Here is a 21505-nt window from a genome sequence, read left to right as displayed (position 1 = left end):
CTCTGCAGGGACATAAATTTTGTGGGCTGTGCTCCTGGGTGCAGACCTCTGCTCCCCCATGAGCAGAAACAGGAAGCAAGTCCGCTGCTCTGTGACGTGGTCGCCCTGCGAGTGGACGGTGACAGCAGTGCTCAGGTGCAGCATCTGCTACCCCCTCTCCTGCCCTGGACACCGGGGCTCTTATTTTTACCACTCAGAACTTTTATTTTGTTTACAGGGTTGGGCCCAAAGCCCCAGGAGACGTGTCATGTGGTTAGTATTTTGATCTAGGTAGAGGTCAAGGTCAGGCCAGACACATGGGAGTGAAACAAGTACCAGCTCTCATAGTCCAGGTGCTGAGGGCCTATACATAGTCCATCCAGAGGGAGCTGTGAGATGGCTGGGTCACCTCTACACCCTCAGAGGAGTCAGTGACCGGCGGCTTCCTCCTGGGTGGGTGGAGGTGGGGGAGCACAGCTTGGCCACCAGAGCAGAGCACCTGCTCGAGTTCACTTCTGCCGCAGCTTCTTGATGAAGGACACCTCATCCCGATTGCGAATCCCGTAACTGCGAGAGAAGGAACGGGGAAGTACGTGAGCAGCAGCAGGGTGTGGTGAGCTTTTTCCCAGCTCACATACCGGAAGTCTCCTTCCGCCTGCATGCTGCCCCCTTTGCTCTGCCCCTCTCGCCCCGGCTGACTTGTGTTGCTCCCCACCTCCTGTTCACACAGGCACTCTGTGGTCCTCATGTTCCCTGGGAACTCATTTAAGATCCCTCCCCCGGGCAGGAGAGATACCATGTGGGGGAAGACACTGGCCAACATGGGTTTGTTCTCCATGTCTCCTGTGGTCCCTTGAGCACTGCCAGGAGTGACTCCTGAGGACTTACTCCCGGAGCTTCTTCCTGTCCTCTGTGAGCTTCTCCCCAGCAGACGTCAGGTGGTACGTCCTCCACACATAGGCCCTGCGTGACACGGGTTTGGCTGAGCCACAGCAGAGTGACTGGGCAGCCAAGACACAGAAACTGAACATAGGAAGGCTCTAGAACTCAGTCTGTTGGGCCCAGGGCAACACTTCTTCCCATCTCTCTTCCTGCATTATGTAGAAGCCATGCTCCTGAGGGCCGTGCAGAGGAAGCCCCAGGAGGACATGCAGTTGCTCAGGCAGGTGATGCGGACAGAAAGTCTACAGGAGTCCTAGGCAAGGAGGCTGGCCCATCATCATCTTCTAGTCAGCGTGCTAGTGGAGTGTAGGGGGCATTTCAAAGCGAGTCTCCAGGGCCAGGGAGAGTATATGAGTAATCTGTGTACCCAACACCAGTTTCATCCCCTGAGCGCTGCTGGGTACTACTTGGTGGTCCCTGGCCCCAGAGGACTGCACCGATGGCAGCCTGGTTGCCCAATTATGGCTAAGAGTGCCCCCCGGGCCCCTTGAGCACAGCTTGGGAGTGCCAAAACAAAGGAATGCAGTATCTGCAGCACATCAGATGGAATCCTACGCCAGCGCCCAGGAAGGTCAGGGAAGGAACTGCTCCACTCACCAGCTGATGTGCTGAATGCCCCCTTCACGCTCCTGCCTGAGCTGCACGTGCCTTTGGATGGCCTTCTTCAGGTCCAGGACCGTGGCGCTCTGCACTACCACCACAGCTGCAAGCAAGGGCACACAGAGGAAGGATGTGGTAGTGCGGAGCAGTACCCACAGCCAGAGCCTTGTGGTTACTGCAACACACAGGAGTTTCTTGCGGACGAGCTGACACCCACTCTCTCCTGCCCCCCAAGCTCAGACTGCAAAGTCTGAGGGAGGAGGCACTTACGCATTACTTCTCCATCCATCTTGCATACTCGGACTGTCATCGCCTGGCCATATTCTAGTGCGATTTGGGAATTGACCTCTTCCAAAGTGACCTGGGAAAGAGCAAGGGGAGCAGTGGAAGTCCCAGTTCTCTGGATTACCCCAAACCACTACCCCCCCCCCCCCAACTGATTAAGCGTTCACAGAGCAGTGCCACAGAGGACAGAAAGGGAAGACACTCGTGGTGCCTTAGGTTCTGCTTGGGACTGAACCCAGGGCGCCCCAAATGCTACGTGTGCCTTGCATGTGTCAGCCCATTGAGCTGAGAGAGGGAGGACATTCTTGCCAGTGTTAGGGCTTCACTGTTACTCAGCAGTGCAGTATCACTGCACCTGCATTCTCTGTCCCTCTCATCACACCTAGAGGTGCTCAGGGATCACTCCTGGCTGTGATCAGGGAACCCTAGCATAGAATCCGATTCAAACCCAGGTTGGATGCAAGGTGTCTTTACTATCATTCCAGCCCTTTTCTTTCATTTCCTCATGGATTTTGGGCCACGCGTGGCAATGCTTGGGGGCTACTACAGGTTCTGTGCTTGGGGGTCGCTCCTGGAGGTGCTCAGGAAGCAATGTGGTGCTGGGAATTGAACCTGGGCCTCCAGCGTGCAAAGCCTGTGCTCAGTCTGCAGAGCTCTCTCCCGCCCTTCTATTACTTATTATTCAGTGCCCAGAACTGCACTCCACATTTTTATGTACAAACTGGAGGAGGCTCAGGAGAAAGAAGTAGACATGGCCAAGGAAAATGAACTGACGCTGGGATCTCCAGCTAGAGGGTAGGACAGAGGAAGAACATCAAGCCTGTTTGTCACGTTTGAGTCTGACCGCCGAACTGGGACAGGGTCACGCGCAAGTGTACGAAGTGCCAAAAAATAACTCACTGTAAGAAGCACTTTATTTTGTTTTAGGGTTTTGGGGCCACATGTGGTGGTTCTCATGGAACCATGCAGGGCTGGGAATCAAACCTGTTCCTCATACATGCAAAGTATGTGCTCAACCCTTTGGACTATCTGGCCTGCGGTAAACGTTTTAATATATATATTTTTTCAGTCTGTGCTAGAGATCCAACCCAGGGCATCACACATGCAATAAGTGCTCTATCTGAGTTCCAGTAGAGCTCCGTCCCCGTCCCTGATGTGTGCTGTCAGAAAGTAATTGAAGAGATAGCTCACAGGGCTAGAGTGCAAAGCTGGTTTGATCGAAGCCCAGATTGGATCCTCAACATCACGTGGCTTCTCAGCACTGCTGGGGAGTACCTTCCCGCTCCCAAAAATGGATTAAAATTCCATGATGGGGGACCAGAATAGTAATATAGCAGGCAGGCTGCTTGCCTTGCATGCAGATGACTCAGGTTTGATCCCCACACACACAGCCAGGTGTGGTGCCCCCCACCCCCTGTGATGGGCAAAATATCAAGCATATAAAGACAAAACAGTTCCCCAAGGATATGGCTAGAAGGGGTGAGACATGCGTGCTATGTGAGAAGCCCTAAGTTTGATCCCAGGCATTCTCCACCCACTTCTTCAGCACCATATGGGGTGGTCTGGTGGCTCCCTGCACCTGAGCAGCATGGCTGGCCCAGCACTGAACAAATGGACCCAATGATGTCCCCACCCTGAGTGTGGTCCCTACTAAAAGAAGCTCAGACCATGCCAAACTACCACAGAACTTGAGATGAAGGAAAGACCCTGTAATACCATCCTTGCTTTAATTTTTTTTTTTGCATACCAGATCTTACTGACATCAAGTTAGTTTTATAAACACTATACCAAGATGTCAATGGTCCTGGCTCTGAGTTTCTGATTACCCTTTATTCTTTGTTGTTCTATTTGTGTATGTGTGTGGGGGGATACTCAATTATGCTCAGGGATTACTCCTGGCTCTGCACTCAGGAGTCACTCCTGGCAGGACTTGGGGGACCTTATGGTGCCAGAAATCATACACGGGCCAGCTATTAGTAAGGCAAAGTCCTACCTGCTGTACTATCACTCCTTCCCTACTATTAATTTTCATCGTCCTTTGGGTAACATGGTTAGCATCTATGATATTAATGTACAGAGTCGCTGCATCTTTCCCACCACCAAGGTAGCCAAGACCTTCCATCACTGTCCTTATGTCATTACCAGTCACCTCTTCCTCACTACCCCGCCCCCATTCCCCAGCGGTGGATAACCGGTTTTGTAATCCAAGACCAAGGACTTGTCATCCCTGGATACAATCTACTCCTTTCTTTGTTTATCCATAGACCAGATGAGTACCATCGTTCAGTATTTTGTTCTCCCTCTGACTCCCGTTCCAACCACGCTGCAGCAGACTGCAAGATTTCATTTTCCCCGTTATCTCTGAGTAGTACTTCACTACATATATCTACTACCACTTCTTTATTTATGCATCTGTCCTTGAAAATTTGTGCTGATTTCATGTCCCGGCTACTTGGCGCTGCTGCGAACACAGTTGTGCCTTTCTCCTTCTCCATCAACGCTTTGTGTATGTGGTGGCAGATGGCAGATGGAACTGCTGGGTCACACGTAAAATCTAAATCCTCACCAGAGGGGCTGGAGGAATAGCATGGTGGGTAGGGCGTTTGCCTTGCACGCGGCCGACCCGGGTTCGATTCCCAACATCCCAAATGATCCCCTGAGCACCTCCAGGAGTAAGTCCTGAGTGCAGAGCCAGGAGTAACCCCTGTGCATCGCCGGGTGTGACCCCTAAAAAGAAAAAAAAATCCTCACCCGCGGCTACAGCCTCCCACGCTCCCGTGAAAACCATCCCCGACCGAGCCCCTCCGCGGAGGTCCGTGCGGCCCCCCCGTGCCGCGCACCTGGATAGGGAGGTCGCAGAGCAGGGGGTCCTGCACCACCATGGCGAGCCCCTCCTGGAACACATCGACCGCCTCCGAGTGAGGCAGCATCTCCTCTTCGTCCTCATCCTCGTCTGGCGCCTCTGGGGGCGCCGCGGCCTGAGTCTCCTCCAGGGCGCCGGTGAAGCTGAGCCCCAAGCTGCAGCCCAGCGCTCGCGTCCGGGTGTGCCGCGGCGGCGGGGCCGAATCACAGCCCGGGCGTCGGGGCCGGGACCAATGAGCTGCAGCCGCCCCGCCGCGGTGCTCGCCGGGAGTGCGGAAGCGCCGTGTCTATTGGTGGATCTGGGCGCGTGGCGACGACTCGCGCCAATGAACGGGAGCTGCCTCGCCGCGGTGCTCGCCGGGAGTGCGGAAGCGCCGTGTCTATTGGTGGGTCTAGGCACGTGGCGACGGCCAGCACCAATGAGCTGGAGCCGCCGTGCCGCGGTGCTCGCCGGGAGCCCGGAAGCGGCGTGAGTGCCGGTGGGCCGCGGGCTGCTGCGGGCCGGGGGCCGCTCCCGGGGGGCCGAGGCGGGCGCGGGGCTGCGGCCATGCTGCTCTTCTGCCCGAGCTGCGGGAACGGACTCATCGTGGAGGAGGGCCAGCGCTGCCACCGCTTTGCCTGCAACACCTGCCCCTACGTGCACAATATCACCCGTAAGGTGGGCCGCGCGCCGGGGCCGGGGCCTCCTAAGTGGCGGGGTCTCCTAAGTCGGCGGGCGCCAGCGTGGCCCTTGCAGTGCGCTTTGAGTTTCCCGTGTGTTCCGTCAGCGCTGGGATCGAAGCCGTGCAGGGACGCGTCCGTTTTCTCCTGTCCTGCTGTAGGAGCCGGGGGTGTAGTGGGTCTTCCGCCGTGGAACGGTGCACGTGCTATCAGGTCTATTCGCTTTTAGGGACCTCGGTTCTGTGTTAATGTTTGTTGGGCGGGCGTGGGGGGAGGCGGTTGGCCCGCACGCAGCTGTGCTTAGGAGTGTCTCCTGCCTCTGTCCTCCAGAGTCACTCCTAGTGGTGCTGGGGACCAAATCCAAACCCTGGCCCCAGTCCTGCCTCTCTCCACCCCCTGGAGCGTCACCCCTGACCACCGCAGTGTGATCTAGTTTGCAGGCGCTGCCCCGCGGGGGGAGGGGGCAAGGGGTGCGTGGCTGTACAAATCTGCTGAGCTCGGCCACTCAGGCTTCCGTTTTATTTTTTTCTCTCATCTTGGTTTATCAGACATCTTAGGGACGTGGTAGAAGAGTGTCGCAGCTGAACAGTTTTTTTCCCCTCCACAATTTTGGCCTAATGGGCCCTTCGAATAGTACAGGGGGTAAAGCACTAGCCTTGAACACGCCGACCCAGGTTCGAGCCGGGACAACACTTTGGTCCCCGAGCGGCACTTGGAAAAAGCCTTGAGCACCGCAGGGTCACTTGTATAGTGGCCATTGGTCGTGCAGGGTGTGGCCCCAAAAACCAAGCAACCAAATGAAGCTCAGGATCTTGCTGAAATTTTCTCCAGCAGTTGAATCTTTTGCCGGGAAGTGTAAGAGATCTCTTTTTGGCCACCCCCTGACTGTGCTCAGTTTTTACTCCTGGCTCTGAGCACAGAAATAACTTCCAGCAGGCTTGGGGACCATATCGGATGCCAGGAATTGAATTTGGGTAGGCAGCATGCAAGGCGAATGCCCTCCATGATGTACTTTCACTGCAACTAGTGGGGCCATTTAGTTGTGGGTCCTTGACAGCCTTGTGATATTCCAGCTCCTGAGGAAGGAACTCTGTGTTCGGTGCCCTGCCAGTCTCTTCAAGGAAGCAAGTCAACAGAGACCTTTGAGGACAGGGTGTGGTTTGGTACCCAAGTTTGTGCCTTGAAGAAACTAAAGACTTGGTATTTGTCAGGTAACCAATCGGAAGTACCCAAAGCTGAAGGAAGTGGATGATGTCCTTGGGGGTGCTGCCGCTTGGGAGAACGTGGACTCGACTGCAGGTGAATTTTTCTCACTCTGAGCCGTGTATCAGTATGATATCGTCAGCCTGTGAAATACTTCTATGAAGTCAGTCTCTAGAAAAGGAGCTACACACCTAGAAATGGCTCAGGAGACTGGAACCCATCCTTTTGCATTTGGGGAGCCTGGTTGGATCCCAGGGATCTCCTGGTTCCCCAAACACAACAAGGGGCAATTTCTTAACACCTGGTTAGAATTATCACATATAAAAAGAACATTAATTTCTTTAACAATGTACTGCTGGGGCTGGAGAGATAGTACAGTGTGTAAGCCATTTGCCTTGCCTAGTGCAGAGTGGGAAGTAAGCCCTGAGCATCGCTACATGTGGCCAATTTTTTTTTTTTTTGCATACTGCTTACATGAATAGTATTGGAACAAACCTTGGAGTTATACAGGCCTTTGTTAGAGTCTCATGGTAACCTTTTATTGTTTCATAGACTTGATGGACTTCTAGGGCTCCCTGGTGCTAATTTGTGCTCATGATAAGGTAAAAGGTAAAGGCCCTCCCGTTGATCGTCGATTTGCTCGAGCGGGCCCAGTAACGTCTCCATTGGAGACTTTGTTGTTACTGTGTCTGGCATATCAAATACTCTCGGTAGCTTGCCGGGCTCTCCGAGAGGGGCGGAGGAATCGAACTCGGGTCGGCCATGTTGGCCGCGTGCAAGGCGAACGCCCTACCGCTGTGCTATCGCTCCAGCCCTGTGCTCATGATATTAAAAAAGAAATAGTAATAAGCCCTGAGCACCGCCAGATGTGACCCCAAACCAAAAAAAAAAAAAATTTTTTTTAAACAATTAAAGTATGAAAAAAGTTTAAGAAAAGGAATGTTTTCATACCTGGTGGCACTGAGGCCTTACTCTTAGCTCTGCTTTTGGGGATTACTCCTGTCAAGGTTCTGGGGAACCCTATGTGTCAGGAATCAAATCTGGGTCGTTTGTACAAGGCAAGCCCTTATCTTCTGTACTATCTCCTTGGCCCTGTTTTTTTTTTCTTCTGATGTAGCTACTTTTTAGGAGGGAGCTCCCCAGTGATGCTGAGGGTCACCAGGGCTATGCCCAGCAGTCTTAGGAAGACATGCTATGCCAGGGATTTCTGGACTTCAGGGGCCCTTTGCATACCAGGCATTTTTGTGTTCTAGTCCTTTGTGTTGTCTCCCCAATCCTCTAATGTGATTGTTTATGGGGCTGTGGGAGGGGGAACACACCCAATGGTGCTCAGGACTTACTCGTGGCATTGTGCTCAGGGATCATTCCTGGTGTGGCTCAGGGGACCCTATGGGATGCCTAGGATCAAATTTGGGTTGGCCACTGTGTGCAATGCAAAAACCCTCGCCACTATACTGTCACTTCAGCATCCTAATGTAGATTTCAAAACCAGAACGTTAAACTGTAGTCTGGGGGGCCAGAGTGATAGTATAGTGGGTAAGGTTTTTACCTCACACATAGTTAACCCAGGATTTGATCTCAGGCACTGCAAATGGTTCTCCGAGACTGCCAAGAGTGAGTCTTGGTGCACAGAACCATGAGTAAACCCTGAACACTACTGGGTGTGACCTCCCCGCCCCCCCTCCCCCCGGGGCGGGGGGGACGGGACTACAGTCTGAGTAAAATAAATACATCTTTATTTTTCTGTCAGTTTGGTCTTGGGGCTATACCTGGTGGTGTTCAGGAGTTACTCCTAGCTCTGAACTCAGGATTCATTCCTGGTGAGCTCAGGGTACCATAAGGGATGCCAGGGATTGTACCCGGGTTGGCTGCATGCAAAGTAAGCACCCTACCTGCTGTACTATCTCTCCATCCCTAAAATAAATCTTTGGGGGCTGGAGCGATAGCACAGCGGGTAGGGTGTTTGCCTTGCACACAGCCAACCCGGGTTCGATTCTCAGTATCCCATATGGTCCCCTGAGCACAGCCAGTGGTAATTCCTGAGTGCAGAGCCAGGAGTAACCCCTGTGCATCACCAGGTGTGACCCCAAAAGAAAAAAATTTAAAAAATTAAATCTTTGTTGTAATCTCTCCCTCCCCCATCCCCACCCCCACCCCCATGTGGTGGCACTCTTATCAGGCACTCTTGACAGAGCTGTTGTGTTAAAACGTTTAGTATTGTTTGGGTAGTGGGGCTGGAGAAATAGTACAGGGTACGGTACTTGCCTTCTATGTGGTTGACCCTGATTGCATTTTTGGCACAATGTGATTCTTCCGAGCTCCTCTGGGTGTAGTAATTCCCCCCCACCCCCCCAAAAAAAGATAAAAAAGAGCTTGAGGAACTACTTCTCAATAGACATAGAAGGGGAATAGGTTGGTAACTCACTGGGAAGGCGTGCCAGTTGCCTTTCAGATCCTGGGGGCATGGGTCTATGGGACATGGACCCCAAACTGCACAGGACGGCTGTGAGTTGTTTGTCATATTGCTTCAAGTCAGTCCTAACCAGATTTGAGAAGCAAAGTAGGACCCAGGACAGGTGATAGCCTTGAAGGGTTCAGGTGTTGTGGTCTCCTCTGTGAGTTGAGTGGAAAAGGTGAAGCACCCTCTGAGCAAGGGTCCCGTTGGAGAAGGGTCGGCTTTGCTATTCTTCGCAGAATATCTACATTTTACAGGCCTGCTGGTCACAAGCATATACATTTTTTATATTTATACGTGCTTTTTGTTTTTTTGCTTTTTTTGGGTCACACCTGGTGATGCACAGGGGTTACTCCTGGCTCTGCACTCAGGAATTACCCCTGGCGGTGCTTAGGGGACCATATGGGATGCTGGGAATCGAACCCGGGTCGGCCGCGTGCAAGGCAAATGCCATACCCGCTGTGCTATTGCTCCAGCCCCTATTTATATGTGTTTTTAAAAAATACAATGTGGGTCACATGTTTGTTTTTCTTGTTGCCAGAACCTTGTCCAAAATGTGAACACCCTCGAGCCTATTTCATGCAACTTCAGACGCGATCTGCGGACGAGCCTATGACCACCTTCTACAAGTGCTGCAATGCTCAGTGTGGGCATCGCTGGAGGGACTAGGAAGGACTGTGCATGCAGTTTGTAGCTGTGTCTTTGGGCTCTTTGTCTGGAGGGGCCCTTTCAGTGAGGTCTGCCAGGTCCTCAGGAAGTGCAGCGCATCTGCCAGTCAGCACAGACACTCCTTGCCGTCCAGGAACATCTGTGTTCTAATGAGAGCACCTCAGCTAAGGACACTGGTGCGCCCTGGTCTCCACTTTTATGTTTATTGGGCAAGTGACATTCTTTTATTATTAATCATCATTCTTACTGTATTTCAGCTGTTTGCATCACTAATAGAATAACTTTGCTTGGTGCATTAGTTTCCCTAAATGTTCTGTTAATTGCAACTTAGTTTGTCAAAATTTATTTGGAATTTTAAATTAGTAGGAAATGCCTTGGGGCTGGAATGATGGTATGGCAGGTAGGGTGTTTGCTTTGCACACAGCCAACCTGGGTTTGATATCTTTCACCCCATAGGATCCTCTAAGCCCACCAGGAGTGATCCCTGAGCACAGATCCAGTAGGAAGCGAATGAGCCCTAAGCACTGCCAGGTGTGGCTCAGGAAAAAAAACAAAGGAAAAATTTAGAGGCTGATGAAGTTCTCTGATACAACACATGTCCCCTTTCCCTTGCACCAGAAATAAAAAAGAAGGAAAAAAAGGTCTCATGATGCCAGTTCATTGTTTAAAATGCTTACCTATACTTTGGGAAAATGAGAGTTTCCTGAGTTCTGTGAGTTCTTTAGCATGTAAAAAAGAACACCTAGAGGAACTTATTAGTTATAGCTATTCTGGGCTTATGATGTCACCTCAAGTCTGGGGAGCAGTTGTGAAAACCCCCAATCGGTCACCACAATCCTGAAACTTATGACTGGCCTCTGAAGTCAGGGTGGCGTTAGGAGACTGGGGAACCTCATGCTCTCATGGTGCAGATGGTGTCAGGACTGAGTTCAGTTCTCTAAGTGGGGGAAGACCTACCTCACAAAACTCCAACTGAAATAGTTCTCAGGACATCCATGACACAAGAACAGCCTCATTTATGAAATGATTAGATTAGACATAAGTTTAAACCTCTGTTACAGATTTTTCTTTTAGATTTCGTATCATTCCCAGAAATGACTAAAGACGAGGTTTCATATGATTGTTTTCTTATTGATAAGACATTGCAACCAGGTCCTGAGCCTGTTATCTGTAATCTGTTCTATTTAAATGCAGTTTGTTCTGGGCTTACAAATGTAAGATGTTCATCCGGTGTTCTCTCATATCCACTGCTTCTGCTGGTAGTTTCACTTCCTTGGGTGTCAGTTGCTGCATGTCTGAGCAGCTCTGTGGGGAAGGCCATCAGGCTCCTGGTCAGAGCTAGAACACAGCTGGATGTGCCCCCCCCCCCAAAAAAAAACTATTTCAGTTGTTTACATGGAGTTTGTGGTTGTTTTTTTTTTCCCTCTCTCCTTTTTTTTTTTTCTGTGAAGGATCAGATGTTAAATATTGCAGACTTTTTGGGTCAATAGTCAGAGGATTACAGAGATAGTATAGCAGGTAGGGTATTTGCCTTGCATATTGGCTTATGTGAGTTTGATACCCCAGAGGCTCTACCAGGAGTGATCCCTGAGCACAGAGCCAGGGGGTAAGCCCCGAGTACATGGAGTGTGACCCAAAATCAAAGAGTTAAATATCTAGGTAACTTGGAGCCAGTGAGTCACTTGCCTTGCACCTAGCTGACCTTGCACCCAGTTATATCTCTGGCACCCCATATGGTCCCTCAAGCCCTACTAGGAGTGATCTTTTAGCATAGAGCCAGGAATAAGCCCTGGGAACTGCCGGGTATGGCTCCCTCCTGCGTGTGCGTGTGTGCGCGTGTGTGCGTGTGCATGTGTGTGTGTGTGAATTAAAACTAAGTAACAGGGCTGGAGAAAGAGCTGAAAGGGCCAAGCATATGGGGTTCCCACTTTCCATTCCTTGTACCGCATCATCCGCTGAACACCTCTCAGTGTGTCCCACAAATCATCCAACCAACCAGAAACTCCTAAAGCCAAAGGCTTTAAATATTGTGTGTTTGTGGGCATCTGGAGTGATAGTTCAGCAGGTCGGACATTTGCTTTGCATGCGGTCAACTTGGGTTTGATCCCTGGCATCCCTTATGGTCCCCCAAGCTCCTGCAGGAATAACCCCTGGGTGCAGTCAAGAGTAAGCTCTGAGTACCGCTGGGTGTGGCTCTCCCACTGCCACTGCCAAATATATTCTAGTTCTTGCAGAATATGCATTAAGACTAACTCTTCAAAATTGATACGTATCAGTAACATATGAACTTATCAGCTGCCAAAAAAAAGAAAAGCCACTTCAAGACATTCACTTTTTTTTTTGGTGGGGGGGTTCGGGCATTGTTGTTGTTTGATATTTGGCGTGGAACTCAGGACCTCACACATATGAAGTCTGCATGAAGCCTGCAGCTGAGCCACATCCCTAGCCTCTAAGGTAAAGGTAAAGGCCCTCCCGTTGATCGTCGATTTGCTCGAGCGGGCCCAGTAACGTCTCCATTGGAGACTTTGTTGTTACTGTGTCTGGCATATCGAATACTCTCGGTAGCTTGCAGGGCTCTCCGAGAGGGGCGGAGGAATCGAACTCGGGTCGGCCATGTTGGCCGCTTGTAAGGCGAACGCCCTACCCGCTGTGCTATCGCTCCAGCCCTCCCTAGCCTCTATTCACCTCATTTCCTATGGATTGTTGATAGTGATTCTATTATCTTTAATATTCAGAACGACTCACTGAAAGATTTGTAGTCTTGATTTGTTTTATCTGGACATACTTCTCCGATTGCCACCACCGAACATAAGTCACCACCTGTCACATGCACTGAGCAGTCTTGGAAGCCCTGGTCTCTGATCCCCTCAGATCTACCACTACTCTGCTCTGTCTTGGGGTAAAAGCAGTGAATGTGGAACCCAGTGCAACAGGGACACCAACATTTGAATCTCAATTTCGCTAACCATTACAAACTGTATACTCTTGCTGGAGCGATAGCACAGCGGGTAGGGTGTTTTCCTTGCATGTGGCCTACCCGGGTTCGATTCCTCCATTCCTCTCGGAGAGCCCGGCAAGCTACCGAGAGTATCCTGCCCCCATCGCAGAGCCTGGCAAGCTCCCCGAGGTGTATTCGAAATGCCAAGAATAATAACAAGTCTCACAATGAAGATGTTACTGGTGAGTGTTCAAGCAAATCGATGAACAACGGGATGACAGTGCTACAGTGGTGTACTCTTGCTAGATTACAAGTTTTGGGGGGTGGAGGGGCTGGAGCGATAGCACAGTGGGTAGGGCATTTGCCTTGCACGCGGCCAACCCGGGTTCGATTCCCAGCATCCCATATGGTCCCCTGAGCACTGCCAGGAGTAATTTCTGAGTGCATGAGCCAGGAGTAACCCCTGAGCATCGCCGGGTGTGACCCAAAACGCAGGTTTTTGGGGGTGGAGTGTTGGGGCCATATCTTGTGGCACTTGGACTACTTCTGGCTCAGTGCTCCTGATGATGCTCGCAGGAACAATGTTGGGGGTCCAGTCTAGGCCTCTTGCACCCAAAGCATGTGTTTGTTTTTTATTTCACGGTATCATGGTATCATGGTCATCCTCTTGTTCATTGATTTCCTCGAGCAGGCACCAGTAACGTCTCCTTCGTCCTAGCCCTGAGATTTTAGAAAGTGCCACATTCAAGGCTCTTTCAGGGTCAGGAGAATGAGACGCATCTTTGTTACTGGTTTTTGGCATATTGACTATGCCACAGGGAGTTTGCCAGAATCTGCCGTGCGGGCAGGATACTTTCAGTAGCCTGCAGGGTTCTCCAGAGTAAGAACTAGATAATAAGATGTTTGTGGTTGCACACTTCCGGGAGCTGGGTTTTATAGTCTCTGGGTCTTGGCTGTTGATGGGATTACATATCACGGGGTGGGGGTGGGGAGGCAGTTGGTGCGTGTGAAGCCTACCTACTGGAAGATGGGGTATCTGAGTGGAGGAGGCCCAGTCCCGATCCGAGCAGGCTGGGAGATCTCAGCCCTGGGACCTGCATGCTTGGGTTCCTCTGCCAGTTCCTTCATGCGTGAGGCTTGTCCGAACGTGTGGAGAGTGGTCTCAGCATGGCTGTGGCTGGTTCCGGAGGTCTTCGGCTGTTGGGGCTCTGCTTGGGGTGGGGAGGGAAACTCAACCTGCCCCCTCCAAGGGCCCCGGTGAGGACAGCCAGGCGCGGGGGCAGGAGACTGCGCTGTTCTCTTCCGGGAGCTGGGTTTTATAGTCTCTGGGTCTTGGCCGTTGATGGGATTTTATTTTTTATTTATCTATTATTTATTTATATATTTATTTGCTTTTTGGACCACACCCAGCAATGCTCAGGGGTTACTCCTGGCTCTGCACTCAGGAATTACTCCTGGCTGTGCTCAGGGGACCATATGGGATGCTGGGAATCGAACCTGGGTGGGCCACATGCAAGGCAAATGCCCTACCTGCTGTGCTATCGCTCCAGTCCCATGTGTTTGTTTTTTAAAGGATAGGCTGGATTTGAGCTGTGAGCTGTAGTTTGCTGACCAACCCCTGGTGTATCTTGATTGTAAGAATTTATGTAGCTTAACATGTATTGAGTTCTTGCAACACTCCTGACTAACAGGTTCATTGCTGTCTTGTGCATTCTGTGGGCTAAACTGTAAATATGTGTCAGTTTATATATATATATATATATGTATGTATATATATACATATATATTTATATATAAAGTGAATCGCTCTGAATTACAAAGTTACAAAAATATTTATGATTGAGTTTTAGGTGTATATTGTTCCAACAGCAATCCCTTCACCAGTGCCTACTGTCCTCCACCAGTATCTCCAGTTTCCCTCCCACCAGCTCCCAAACCTGCTTCTGTGGCAGGCACTTTCCCCTCCCCCATTGTCCTACTGTTCCCTTCTCTAACTTACTCCCCTCACCCCTGCCCCAGTGGCAAGCTTCCTACTTAGGACCAGTTATTCTGCTCTTAGTTTCTGTTGCCATTGAACATTGATATTCTCCTATGGGTGGGTGGGTGGGTGGATGGATGGATGGATGGATGGGATGGGATGGGTGCATGGATGGATGAGTAGGTGGGAGGGTGGGTGAGTGGATGAATGTATGGATGGATGGGTGGATGATTGATGGGTAGGTGGTGGGCAGATGGAGGGGTAAATTGATGAATGAATCACGAACGGGGAGTGGGAGGCTGAGTAGATGGGTGATAGCTGGATGGTAACTGTGGCTTCATAGGCCTGCGAGTGGAGGCAGGTAGAGCCATGGCTGTGCCTTCATGCAGGAGGGGTAGACACGAGGGCTGGGCAGAGCCCAATCTCGGAAGGAACATTGTGCCTGATACACAACGGTCTTCCTGAGATTGGGCTCGCTTTTCCATTCCCAGGGGCCTCGGTTCCTCAGTAACTCCCCCATGAGCTCTTCCATCCCAGGGCTGCTTCGGATGCAGCCATCCAGTCCCACTGTGCTCCCCAACTTGTCGGGTCCATGACCCGCTGGCCTCTGCCACACTCCCGCCCCTAGGCACAGTAGTGCTCCTGGGGGTGGTCTCTCCTCAGCCCTTCTGAGAGCTGGGGCAGAAACAGCCCCGGGCGCAGGGAGGCACGCTGGGGTAGGAGTTGGGCAGGTGGGATTTCTTTCTTTTTCTCTTGCAGAGTCTTTCAAGTGGTGTCCAGCCACCCTCTCTCCGCACAGTTTTCAGCCAGCCACTGGGTGTCTAAATTGTGTTTGAATTGCTCTGGAATGTGTTGTCAGTGGACTGGAGCGATAGCACAGCGGGTAGGGCTTTTCCCTTGCATGAAGCCTATCCGCCATCGATTCCTCCATCCCTCTGAGAGCCCGGCAAGCTACCGAAAGTATCCTGCCCCCACGGCAGAGCCTGGCAAGCTCCCCATGGTGTATTTGATATGCCAAAAAACAGTAACAAGTCTTACAATGGAGACGTTACTAGTGCCTGCTTGAGCAAATCGCTGAACAATGGGATGACAGTGCTACAGTGCTATTCTCCTATGAGGTTTCTTTACATCCCACTCACGAGAGATCATTCTGTGTCTGTTTCTCTCCTTCTGACTGATTCCACTTAACATGAGACTCTTCAGGTTCATCCACATCGCAGCAAATTGCATGACTTTATCTTTTCTTTAGGCCGCACAGCATTCCATTGTGTGTATGTACCAAAGTTTCTTTATCCAGCCATCTGGGTTGTTCCCATATTTTGGCTATTGTATATAGTGCTTCAGTGAACATAGGAATGCAGACATCTTTCCTGCATTGTGCTTTGGGGCCCTTGGGATGTATTCCTAGTAGTGGAAATGCTGAGTCATACGGAAGCTCAATTACTAATTTTTTGAGGAATGCCCGTATTGCCTTCAGAAAGGTTGGACCAGTCGATGCTTCAACAGCAGTGAATGAGGGTCCCTTTTCCCCCACATCCTTGCCAAGATTGCATGATGCCGTTCTTTTTGATGAGTGCTATCTCTGTGGTGTGAGGTGATATCTCATTGTTTTGATTTGCATTTCCCTAATGATTAGCAAGTGAAATAGGGCATTTTTCCATATGCTTTTAGGCCCTTTGTATTTTTTTCTTTTTTTTTTGCTATCGCTCCAGCCCTGGCAGTGGGTAGGGCGTTTGCCTTGCAAGCAGCCAACATGGCCAACCCGAGTTCGATTTCTCCACCCCTCTCGGAGAGACTGGCAAGCTACTGAGAGTATCTCGCCCGCATGGCAAAACATGGCAAGCTACCCATGATGTATTCGATATGCCAAACACAGTAACAACTAAGTCTCACAATGGAGATGTGACTGGGCCCACTCGAGCAAAATTGATGAACAACGGGAGGACAGTGACAGTGATTTTTTATTGAATCATCATGAGATACAGTTACAAAACTTTCCTGTTTGAGTTTCGATCATACAATGATCAAACATCCATTCCTTCACCAGGGCATATTATCCACCACCAGAATCCCCAGTATCCCCCTGCCTCCATCCCAACCCTTCCCCTGCCTGTGTGGCAGACAATTCCCATAATTCTCTCTACTTTGATTACATTCAGTATTTCGACACCAGCCCCACCATTATTATTTGGAATTTTCCCATCACCACTCAAAGCTGCCAAAAAGGCAGCGCTATACAATTTATTTTGTATTGCTTGTTAAGAATAGCATAAGATGTCACACAGCCACTCTTGCAGTTACACATTCCTGGAATAACAAAATTTTAGATAATTAGGGCCTGGAGAGATCTCTGCAGTGAGCTGCTCAGTTTAGAAATTCTTTTTTTTTCCTTCTTTTTGGTTTTTGGGTCACACCCGGTGATAAACAGGGGTTACTCCTGGCTCTGCACTCAGGAGATATTCCTGGCGGTGCTCAGGGGACCATATGGGATGCTGGGAATTGAATGCGGGTCGGCCGCGTAGAAGGCAAACGCCCTACCCGCTGCGCTATCGCTACAGCCCCAGTTCTGAGATTCTTTTGTGTGTCTCTGGATCACAGCTGTTAAGGAGCTTAAGTAGTAGCTGGAAGCAGTTCGTGGGCATCATCTCAAGGTCCCATGGGCTGGAGGGATAAGAAGGGCTGGTCCATCCCCCTTCCTGTGAGGCCTAATGTTTGCTATTACTGCTCCGGTGTACCTGGGCTTCTCACTGAGTTCTGGAAGATGGCAGCCACCAGGATTCCTAGGGAGGCAGGCGGAAGGAAAGCACCTGCTCTCGTCTGGAGTAGCCTCGTGAAATCGACCTCTTGCAAAGTCCGGAGACCTCTGCAGCGAGCTGGTTGATTCTGAGGTTCTTTTGTGTGTCTGCCAGTTGTATTTCTTCTTCGGAAAAGTTCCTGAACATCTCTTCTCCCCATTTTTTGATAAGGTTAGATGTTTTTATCTTGTAGAGTTCTGCTGGTGCCTTATATTTCTTGGATATTCACACTTTGATGGATGAGTGGTAAATGTTTTATTTCAGTAAAATGTTGAAACTTGGAAATCTTAGCAGTAAGAAAAAGAAGCGGAACACAAAAGATTCCACGTGATGTCTGTGGGAATAGCCACAAAATATAGATGCGTAGAGGCAGCAAGTAGGTTTGTGTTGCAGTGGGTCAGAAGGGGGCTAGAATGGGGAATCGCCGTTTTGGGGTAGGGGATACCCTTTTGGAATGTGCAAATGTTTTTGAACTAGAGAGAGCCCATGATTGTACAGTATTTGTCACTGAGTGTTACCTTTTAGACAGTTTGTTTTATATTGTGTGAATTTTACCGCATTGAAATACAGACATCCCAGAAAGAGAGGGATAGACATAGAAAGATTGCATTCATCTGGGGGATATAAAGTAACAAAATATGAGATTAATACCCAAGAATAGCTGAGATCAGTACCAGGAGGATTACTCCATAGCTTAGAGGCCAGCCGGGCATTCTAGGGGAAAGGGCAGCTCAGATAGAGAAAGGAGCACCAAATAAAGGGTGTTTGGAGGATCCTCCCAGGAGGGGAGATGCATGTCGAAAGTAGACTATGGACTGAACATGTTTGCCACTCAATGCCTCTTTTGCAGACCACAACACCCAAAAGGAGAGAGAGAACACAGGGGATTGCCCTGCCACAGAGGCAGGGGGGGAATAGGGGGATGGGGGTGGGGGGATATTATCCATGGTGGTGGAAAATGGGCACTGGTGGAGGGATGGGTATCTGATCATTGTATAATCGAAACCCAAGCACAAAAAATTGTAAATCTACAACTGTACCTCATGGTGTTTCACTAAAAAAAAAAACAAAACAGACATCCCACAGCCTCCCTCAAGGCCCTGAACAGTCCAGAAGCTGTTTATCGTCTACGAAGCCACTTTTTAAAATCTTTTTTTTTTTTCTGGAACTGGAACAATAGTACAGTGGGTAGGGCTTTTGCCTTCCACCCAGCTGACCCAGGTTCAATCCCCACCACCACAGATGGTCCCTCAAACCTGCCAGGAGTGATCCCTGAGCAAGTCAGGAGTAAGCCCTCAGCTCCACCATGTGTAGCCTAACCCTCCACCCCCCAGAAAAGAATTTTGAGGGGTATCTGAGAGATAGTACAGCATGTAGTGCACTTGTCTTGCATGCTGCTGGCCCAGGTAGATCCTCAGCACCCCATAGGTTTCCCCAAACCCCTCTAGGAGTGATCCCCGAGTATAGAGCCAGGAGTAAGTCCTGAACACTGCAGGGTGTGGTTCAAACAATACAAAAATCCTTTTTCTTTTTTAGTGAAGTTTGAACCTAGGGACTCACAGGCCACAAGGCAAGCGTCCTGCTGCTGAGTACACCCCCACCCCCTGCCCAGGAGCCAAATTTTGGACAGCAACAATTTCCTAGTTCCAGTATGGGCCAGCTTTTGAGTCCTTCCTTGGTGCCTGGATCTTAACACTTGCCCCATCTGGTTCACAAGGTCTTTGGACCCTGCTCTGCCAACACGAGGGTCAGGAGTACTCAGGGCATGGATAACTCTGGAGCGGGCAGGCGGGACTCACCGATAGCCACAGCCACTAAGAATCTCCCACTCAGGCTCCAGCCTGGTCAGGTCTCTAGGTGCCACCTGGAGATAGTGGACAGGTCAGATGAGCGACGTTCCTGCTCAGTAGGAGAGCTGTCTCGGCTGGCAGTCACCTCTGTGCAGGTGGCCGAGGTCCCTCAACCACAGGAACCACACAGGGCCACTATAAATATTTACCCGAGGCTCCCCAGGAAGTGAATTCATGCCAGTATTTTTAACTTGGTTAGAGTTGAGGGTATTTGCACCTCCCTTCCGTCCACACCCGTGCTCTTTGGACACTAAAGATACATTCTGGGGTTGCCTCACCTCATTGACCAGCATCCGGCTCAGCTGAGGCTCCCCATAAAACCTTAGGACTGCCACATGCACGCAGAGGGGAAGGATGACCATCTGTCAGAGTCAGTCTTTGCCTTTTTTTTTTTTTTTGTCACACCCAGCGATGCACAGGAGCTACTCCTGGTTCATGCACTCAGGAATCACTCCTGGCGGTGCTCAGGGGACCATATGGGATGCTAAAAATCGAACCTGGGTCAGTTCGTGCAAGGCAAACGCCCTACCCGCTGTGTTATTGCTCCAGCTTCAGTCTTTGCCTTTTGAAGCCTGGGACTTGATGATGGGGGAAATGGGGGAAGGGGACAAGGAACGTTTCCTCCTTGTCCAACCCTTTGGTTCTTTGGCTGTCCTAATAAGCAGATGTTAGCAAGGGTTAAGGAGACAGCTCAGTGGGTAGGGCCCTGGATTTTCTGCCCTATACCACATTCCCCATATACACCAAAAGATTAGCAAGAGAAAACATGGTTGATTATATGTAGGCTGTACCCTGTACATAGAGTATGGAACTGACTGATTGAAGGAGTCATACAGTGTTTAGAAAGAGGGCAATACGTTTTTCAGTGAAGGAATGAAGAAGGAGATGGAGCAATTATACAGCGGGTAATTAAACACTTGCCTTACATGTGGTCAACGCAAGATCGATTACTAGCATCCCATATGGTCCCTTGAGTCTACCATGAGTGATTCCTGAGCACAGAGCCAGGAGTAACCCCCTGAGCCCTGCTGGGTGTGGCCCCAAAACAAAAAAGAATGAGGATGGGTCAAAGGGGTTGGAGCATGTGCTCTGCATGCATGGGCACCCAGCAATCCCTGCATTGCATGATCCCCCCGCCCCACCCCATGCGCGACAGTGTTGGGTATGGCCCCAAAACAACAAGGGTGACTGCGATTTGAACAGGAATTCTGGTGGATTTATTTACATATGAAAACAGACTGTCAAACCTAGTCTGTGTATTGAGGTTGTGTCTTCCCCAAACTGGGAGGAAACTTTCTGTTTTAGGGAGATGAGACAGTTGGGCAGGAACTGGAGGGAAAGGACAGTGGGCAGGGTGCTTGCCTTGTACATGACCCACCTGGGTTTGATTCCTGGCATCCCGCAGGGTTGAGGCCGCAGGAGTGATCTCTGCGGTCTGAGCCAGGAGTTAGCCCCGAGCCATGCTGAGTGTGGCCCAAAAACCAAAACGAAAAAGACAGTTGGGCAGTTATTCTTGCCTTGGATTTAGAACAGTCAGCATGCTTCTTTGACACTCCGCAGTCCAGTTACAGACTTCCCTCTATCCTTCCACTTTCCAAACCTCACCATGAAGGCTTGTACTAGTCCCTGTCCCAGCAGCCAGGGGAGGTCGGGGGTGGGGCAGGGTCTTCTGTGTGGTCCCAGCAAGAGTGACAGGGTACCTGTGAAGCCCAAATGCCGTGGCCAGCAGGGAAGGGGAGATCTCTGCCAGAGGCAGGGACAGATCAGTGCTTGCTTCTACTCTCCAGCACCCAGAAAACAAAGGTCTGCTGTAACTTGTGGTGTGCTCTTGCTCTCTGTGGACTAGGAATGGCAGAGGGGACAGTCCTTCCTGTTGGGGAACAGCTTTCCCCCCAATGACGCCCGGACACATTACGCACCGGGTCTGGGCGGATGTAGGGCGAAGGATAACGGACGCGTGGAGAAACACCCTCCAGGAGCAGCTGTTGGCTGTTCACTTTATTTCCAAATACACACATATTTTATAGGGGGTCTCGGCTTAAGAGGATGGTCCAGTCACAGAAAGTTTTGCACTATTGGCCTCTCACCTCTCCAACTCTGCTTTGCCCCCGACCAATCCCAATCAAGGCTAGATGCAGCAGTTAGGATGACTTGCTACCCACACGTGACAGTTTCTGTGTCTATGGCTCATGTGACTAGGAGGTCAAATGAGGCTCAAGGCCTAACACCCGGCGCTGGCTGACGCCCTGTTCTTGCCAACTTTGCCCAGACACTCCCTCTTTCCAGGCA

The 21505-nt window shown here is 50.6% G+C and overlaps 2 protein-coding genes across 2 annotated transcripts; one reads left to right on the top strand and one right to left on the bottom strand.

The window, feature by feature from the left end:
* Positions 1-237: 237 nt before the first annotated feature.
* On the bottom strand, positions 238-5217 carry SNRNP25 (small nuclear ribonucleoprotein U11/U12 subunit 25). The gene is made up of 6 exons (XM_056135094.1): positions 5086-5217; positions 4647-4955; positions 1792-1882; positions 1519-1624; positions 868-942; positions 238-546 (listed from the first exon to the last, which is right to left on the bottom strand). The coding sequence occupies exons 1-6, from the start codon at positions 5215-5217 to the stop codon at positions 489-491; spliced, it is 771 nt and encodes a 256-aa protein (XP_055991069.1). The 3' UTR covers positions 238-488.
* Positions 5109-10277, top strand: POLR3K (RNA polymerase III subunit K). The gene is made up of 3 exons (XM_056135185.1): positions 5109-5326; positions 6540-6627; positions 9528-10277. The coding sequence occupies exons 1-3, from the start codon at positions 5216-5218 to the stop codon at positions 9653-9655; spliced, it is 327 nt and encodes a 108-aa protein (XP_055991160.1). The 5' UTR covers positions 5109-5215; the 3' UTR covers positions 9656-10277.
* Positions 10278-21505: the final 11228 nt, after the last annotated feature.

The sequence above is a fragment of the Sorex fumeus genome, unplaced genomic scaffold (assembly GCF_029834395.1).
Source record: "Sorex fumeus unplaced genomic scaffold, SorFum_2.1 ptg000110l, whole genome shotgun sequence".
In the NCBI taxonomy this organism is placed as follows: domain Eukaryota; kingdom Metazoa; phylum Chordata; class Mammalia; order Eulipotyphla; family Soricidae; genus Sorex; species Sorex fumeus.
The sequence above is the reverse complement of the archived record's forward strand: the minus strand, read 5'-3'. Positions and strand labels throughout refer to the sequence as shown.